We start from the raw sequence: 6,733 nt of genomic DNA, 5'->3' as shown, positions 1-6,733 counted from the left end.
GATGTCTTGGTAGTCTAACCAAACTTCGGTTCTCAATCTAACAACCTTTTCATGCTGACATCTCAGCACGATAAAAAAGCACCTCTCAGGCAACAGACCAAGGAGAGAATGCTTTTGTTGCTGGGAAAAATCGATGATTAGCCCAATTTTAAAACGTAAAGAGGCCATCAAGAGCGCTATCGTTGTGAAGGGTGTAAAAGAAGCAATGATCACAGGCAATTGAAGAGGTAGAAAAACTGCTGTTGATTTGGAGAAAAGAAAAGCAGTGAGCCAGGGACCGCCATTTCCGAGGCGGTGACATATGAACAAGCAAAGATGCTGCGTGCTGACCTGAAAGACACCCCTGGACCGAGTGCTGCGAGTGGCTCCTTTAAGGCCAGTAGGAGGTGGTGCAATAAACGTAAGACAAGAACTGTTTATTTATTTACAGATTATACAGTACATTAGACACGTACTGTATATAAGAAAGGTTAAAACAGGGAATCATTTGAGGGTCTGGAATGGATTTAATTCCCATTATTTCTAATGGGAAAAATGATTCTGTTTTCGAACAAATCGCTTCTCGGACAGCCTTCCTGAACAAATTAAGTTGGAGAACCGAGGTCCCGCTGTAGGAGCTGTTTCCAGTTTGGGACTATTACAAATCAAGCTGCTTTGAACTTTCATGCACAGTCTTTGTACGGGCACCTGCGTTCGTCCTCCACAGTAGATCACCTGGAGTGGAATGGCTGGGTGTATGCTTAATTTTTAAGAAACCACCAAACTTTTCCAAAACGGTTGTACCATTTTACTCTCCCTTTAGCAGTATGTGAGGACCCCAGTGTCTCTGTGTCTCTGCCAACATTTGGTATGGACAGCCTTGTAAATTTTGACATTCTAGTAGCTTCTCCTCTTTTTTCTACCCCCACCCTATTTAGGGAGAGGATAATGAGCAAGAAAATGGCCACATATAAGACGGCAGAGGGAGAAGGTGAGGAAGAGGAGACAAAATCAGCCACACTCCAGGGCAGTGGTTCTCAACCTTCCTAATGCCGAGACCCTTTAATACAGTTCCTCATGTTGTGGCGACCCCCAATTTCATGGTTACAAATCGAACATAATTAAAGCATAGTGATTAATCACAAAAACAATATGTAATTATATATGTGTTTTCCGATGGTCTTAGACGACCCCTGTGAAAGGGTAGTTCGACCCCCAAAGGGGTCGCGACCCACAGGTTGAGAACCGCTGCTCCAGGGCATCAACACAGCCTGATCAAGGGTGAAATGCTTTTCTGAGTCTGTGCCTCTCAACCATCATTTAGATCATTTGATCAACATATTAGCTTACTGCCTCCAGGCCAGGCCCCCAGCATGGGACAAGAGTTCTGCAGGGACCTTGGCTGTGAAGGCTTCTCCCAGGCCCCTGCGGGCCAGGAAAGTGGGGAAGGCAGGGGATCCTGGTTTCCCCACACCCAGTGTGGTAAGAAAAGACAACAGCATTTCTTTGTGCCCTGGGAGGCGAGGCAGGAGTCAGGGGAGAGAGAGGGGAGTTCTAGACCCAGTTTGCACTCATTCCAGGGTAGAAAGGACAGCTTGTCCTGCTGAGGAAGCCATCCTGCCCTGCCCTAAGAGAAGTGTGTCCCCTCTCTTCACTTGGCCCAGAGGTGTCACTATATAAGTACAGGGGTTAAGGAGAATTAAATCACGTTGGGGCTTTCAGGAATTACGAACAAGTACACTGTTACAGTAATAGATTTTTAGTCAAGGCTAAGGCCATCTCTAAAGTCAGATGTACATTCTGAGAGCACATGAAGGTACGTTATGATTCTGAGTTTTACGCACCAAGCATTTATACCCCCAACATGAGCGTGAAAGAAACCCCAACAAATGACAATACCTGTTGCTGCTGGGAAGAACACCCCAAAGACAGTGAAAAAAGACTCCCCGGGGCTGTAATCAGGCAGCGTGTTGTTCTGCAGCAGTTCCGGTGAATATCCAATGAAGCCATGTTCTGAAATACACCGAGAGGAGCCGAATGAGCCAAATGATAAGATGTAGCACAGGCTTCCCCAGACTGTAGTCCCACCCAATGCAGAGAGAGAGAAGGTCCGACAAAGCCATCTTCCTCCCACATCCAGCTGACTTCTGTGTGCCTGTATCTGTAGATGCAGGTGGACGAAATGACATGAAAGGGAACAGCAGTTACCACGGGGGGTGGGAGCATTTTCTTTCTTTCTTTCTTTTTTTTTTTTTTTTTTTTTTTTTTTGCTTGTAGACGTCAGTATACATCTTTCAATGAGCATGTATTTGTGTGTTTGCTTTTAATTTAAAAAATTAAGTTAGCTCCCTGCTCAGAAACCATCCCATGGGTCCCCATTAGCTGCAGAACATAGTCCAAACTCCTTAGGATGAGTGTCAGAACCATCCACAGCCTGGCAACCCCCCACCATCTCCCATTCCTCTTTGCCTCCTTCTTCTCCCCAACAGTCACTTAGACACCTCTTCCCAAGAACCCCACGGACACCCACCCCTGCGGCCCTGCCTTCCAGACCCTTCTCCCACATCCCTGAGCATCAATATTGTGCTCACTCTTCAAGCTCATCTCAAAGGTTGCTCCCCTGGGGTTTACAAGAACTCCCTAATCGGAATCAGTTCCTCCTCCTGAGTGCAGCTGGCAGGATTAGCCACATTAGGTCTTTCCCCAACTGGCCTCCTTGAGGCCACAAGTCCAGTCTTGCACATCCCTGTCTCCCCGAGTCACGCACTGGGCCTGGGTCACAGCAGGTAGGTTGCGAATGTGGGTCACACTGAAAAGACCCTTCCCTCAGATCCCAGCGACGGGCACAGCCCGCTTCCGTGCTTTCGATTTGACTTGTTCACAGGCTGCTTTGTAGAGGGACATCTCAGATTCGATTTCTTCAATGCGTTTGAAAATGTCAAGTACATTGACTTGAATGAAATTTTTCAAGTTTGAATCCTACGGGCACTTTGCTTCTTTTGTCAAAGGAGGTCACTTTGAACAGACTCCGTGGACACATTCGGGGCTGTGGCATTTCAAGGAGAAAAAGGTAACCATTCTTGGGCCAGGGAACACGCAGGCCTCTCCCCGCTGTGCTTCTGAAGCCTGTCTCTGAGAAAGGGGAAGGAATGTTCCCTGCTAAACGAAAGTCAAAGAAGAAGGCCATTCCAGCCCCTCTCGCTCTGCCCCTGCAGTCACAGAGGACAGCCCTGGGCTATGACTCCACAGCCGACCCCTAGGCCCGGGTGACAGGACCTCCTGCCCGCCCCCCACCTGCCTCGGGGCTTAGCCTCACCCCGAGCATCCACCCACCAAACGCGCCAGCTCCCTGGTGAGGCCTGTGAGGTCGCCAGCGCTTCTCACAGCTTCCAAGACTCATAACTTCATAGGAAAAATATTTTCAAAAAAACAATAAAACGAAAGCTCAGTGAAGCACAAGGGGCCCTTGGGAGTCCGGTCGGGATGCAAAATCGTCGTCGACGGCTCTCTTTTCTGAACACAGATTCTGTCCTGGGACATTCGATCCCAGGAACTGGGCAACATTTCTGAATGGTTTGGCATCTTCACAGCTGGTCCTCCCCTCATTAACAAAAAAGCGATAATGGCGAAGTGAACTTCAGTTTATCCGCTGGCTGACCCTGTGACTAGCCTTTCTGAGGAGAAAACCAGTCCAGCCTGCCTTGGAACGGAGCTCAGCCAAGCTGGGAGGATGCTCAGGTCTGAAAGCGCAACTGAATGTGCACCGGGCAGGCCAGCGGTGAGGACATAAACACTTCATCAGGCTCCGTGGATCGCCGCCATCGCTAAGGGGCCCTGACGGGCAGGTGTGTGGTCACCAGGCCTGAAGGGCTTTGCCGGGGTCAGCCTGAAGGGTCCAAGTGATTGCAGGCCCCATAGGTGAGTCACTGGGAAGCCTTTCCTCTCCCTCCACCCCACCAACAAGGCCACCGATGAGAGGATGAGTCACTTGGCTCCCGAGGGGGGCTGGGAGGAGCTGCCTCGGCCCCTTCTCCTGGGACAGCCCTCACACATTCCCCAGCAGACTCACGCCCACCCTGCTGTCCAGCCTCTTCTCCCAGGTCCAGTTCTGCACCTCTCTCAAGGGAATAACCTTACATTTGAGAAGACCTTTATGGACCAAGCTGCTTGGCAATGCTTTGTTTCTAATATTGTAAAATGGGTCTACATGTCTAACGATAAGGGTTTTTAGTGCCATAGAAAACTATCCATGTTCTACATATGTTAAGAAAACTAGATACCATTTATAGTATAAATACTCAGAGAAGTTTCCATTTATGCATGTAAAGAGTAGAAGCAAATATACCAGAACAATAACAGTGGCTGTCTGTATAATGCAATTAGGGGCAATTTTTTTCTCTCATTTTTTTATGTCTGCACATTTTCCATGTTGTTTTTAATGAGCATAATCGACTTACCATCAAAATATATCTTTCAGAAAAACAAACAGAACATCCCATAATGGAAAGCCCACTTTCTCCAGACAGCTTTTCTATAAACAAGGATCTTTTCTTCCTTTTCATCTCTACTCCCCCTACTTCTCAAAATGATTTCGGCGGTTTATGAGAAAAACATACGTACAACAAGGATCCAAAGAAAAAAAATGAGAGAGAGAGGCCCCAGCCACACCTGCACGGCACACAGCCTGAGGGCTCTGAACAAGGCTCCGAGGCCAGATCCCGCAGTCATCTCCCTCCAACCAGAATTCGAGGCCCAGAGAAAGCATCTTATGAGCTTTCTGACCAAGCAGGACTGACCCCAGGACCCACCCCTCACATGTGCCACTTTCCAGTGGATGAGGAGGAGCCCCAGAGGTTTGCATGGTGGACCTGCCTCATTTCTCTGCCCCCACTTCCCCAGGCCTTGGTGACCAGCCCTCACCCCAACTCCTGGGACCTGGGTCTCTCCCACACGCTGAACCTGGTCCAGCTGGACCCTGAGCTCATGCAGGGCAGGTGCGCAGGGCAGGCACTGGTGTCCCTGGCTGGCGTGCGTTGCTAAGGAGTGAGGTTAGCTGGCTGCGCTGACACCTGGGGCCAACCTCTTATAGCGGGTCTTCATGACCGACTTTCTGATGCCCAGACCAAAGGTACCGATTCTTCTGCCATGGCCTGTTTGAGATTCTGATGAAAGCTGTGGCCCCTCTCCCCACAGACAACACACTCTGCAAACCAGTTGGGGCTCTCAGGCCTCCGAAGACGTTCTGGGAGGCTTCGGCCCCGAGGTTCAGGACCTGCACACCAGGGGCTGCCTCTGCACTTGAAACTGTTCTGCCAGGCCCTGCAGGCACCTATGACATCCCCAGCCCTGCCTGTCACCACTCCCTGCCAAGGAGCAGACAGTGGCTCTGAGTGACACAGCCAACTATGTTCTATACCGCAGGCCTGCCAGACTGCGCCGAGTCCCCCCATGCACAGGCATCGTGCAGGGTCCCCCAGAGCAACCCGTCCTCTGAGAATAATAAGCTTACTGAGTACCTCAAACATGCCAGTCGCTGGGTAGTAAGTCCTTTACAAGGTCAACCTTGATCTTCACAATTGCCCTGCAAGCTCGAAGGTGAGGAAACCAGGCTCAGGAAGGTAGGGAATCTTGTCCAAGGTCACAGAGCCAGACCTGCCTGGATTACAGCTACGGCGTCTCCTCCAGGCCAGGCCCCAGTCTTGCACACCTCCCACACAGAGAGATGTGTGCGGCACAGGCTTCCTTCAACCTCACGAGACTCCCCCGGAGCTCCCAGCATCCCCCTCTCTCCATCTGTGGGTCGGCAGGGGGCCCACCTGTGGAATGCCACCAGCTGAAGCGGGTGGGTAGCTGGGGCTTGCACCGCTGGGAGGAGGCAGAGCCCAGCCTGGACCCCAGGTCTGTCTGAATTCAACGTGTTCCATCAGCCACACCGTTTCTCGGTAATTCGTCCCAGAAGTGTTTCCCCAGAGATTTCTAAAAATTGTCCCGTTGCCTCTGTAAGCCTTGTGTCTCCTCTTCTGGCAAACCAGGGGAGGCGGGCTGGGGTTCTCTCAACAGCTTCCAAATCTGAAAGGCCTGGGATGCCCAGGGTCCACAGCTGTTGCATGTGAATGTATCTGGGTTTGACCTGAACATCTGTTTCTATATCCATAGAAAAAATACTTTGGTTCCATTTGAGCTGTGTTTTTAGAAAGAACAAAGAAAACAAAGCACGCCAAAACCCAGGCAAGAACAGGCAGGGGGAGGACGCTCACAGGTCTGTCTGCAGAAAGGCTGGTGAGCTGTGCTTCTCTGGGCCCACTGTCTGATCAGAGGGGTGCTCACGGGACCCCACCCACCGTGCCTTGGCCAAAGGTGGCCAGCCTTGGTCACAAGTAGTGTGGTGGCTGCTAGGAAGCTCTCTGTGGCACCTATGGTTCCCCCACACCTGCCCCTGCCCCTGCCTCTACCCCTGCCCCTGCTGCAATGAGAAGAGGCAGTCCAGAAGTCATCAGCCCCCACATGTGGATGTCAGATTGCAACCACTGACTAACTGAGAAATGGAGATTTCTAAAAATGACGCTGGGCACTCCGGCCACCACCCCACTGTGAGCCGTGGGCTTCCAGCGGGGGAGGGGGGCTTTTCGGCACTGGCTTTTCTTCTTGGCTCCCATCCCCAACCCCTCAACCAAGGAAGAAAGACCTTTTCTTGGCAATGGACATGGAAGGAGGCTGGCCCAACCCGGAATGGAAAGAGTGAGGAAGGCCCCGG

General features: G+C 51.0%; 1 protein-coding gene across 1 annotated transcript in view; it reads right to left on the bottom strand.

Annotated features, from left to right (window-relative positions):
- The window catches only part of SLC12A8 (solute carrier family 12 member 8), a 120,882-nt gene that overhangs the window by 54,924 nt on the left and 59,225 nt on the right, over nt 1–6,733 (bottom strand). The window contains exon 5 of the mRNA XM_023757298.1: nt 1,879–1,992. Coding sequence (XP_023613066.1) covers nt 1,879–1,992 — 114 coding nt within the window. The remainder of the gene's footprint in view (nt 1–1,878; nt 1,993–6,733) is intronic.

This window comes from Myotis lucifugus, unplaced genomic scaffold (genome assembly GCF_000147115.1).
Source record: "Myotis lucifugus unplaced genomic scaffold, Myoluc2.0 scaffold_105, whole genome shotgun sequence".
NCBI lineage: Eukaryota > Metazoa > Chordata > Mammalia > Chiroptera > Vespertilionidae > Myotis > Myotis lucifugus.
Note: the sequence above shows the minus strand (reverse complement) of the source record. Positions and strands in the feature narration are given on the sequence as shown.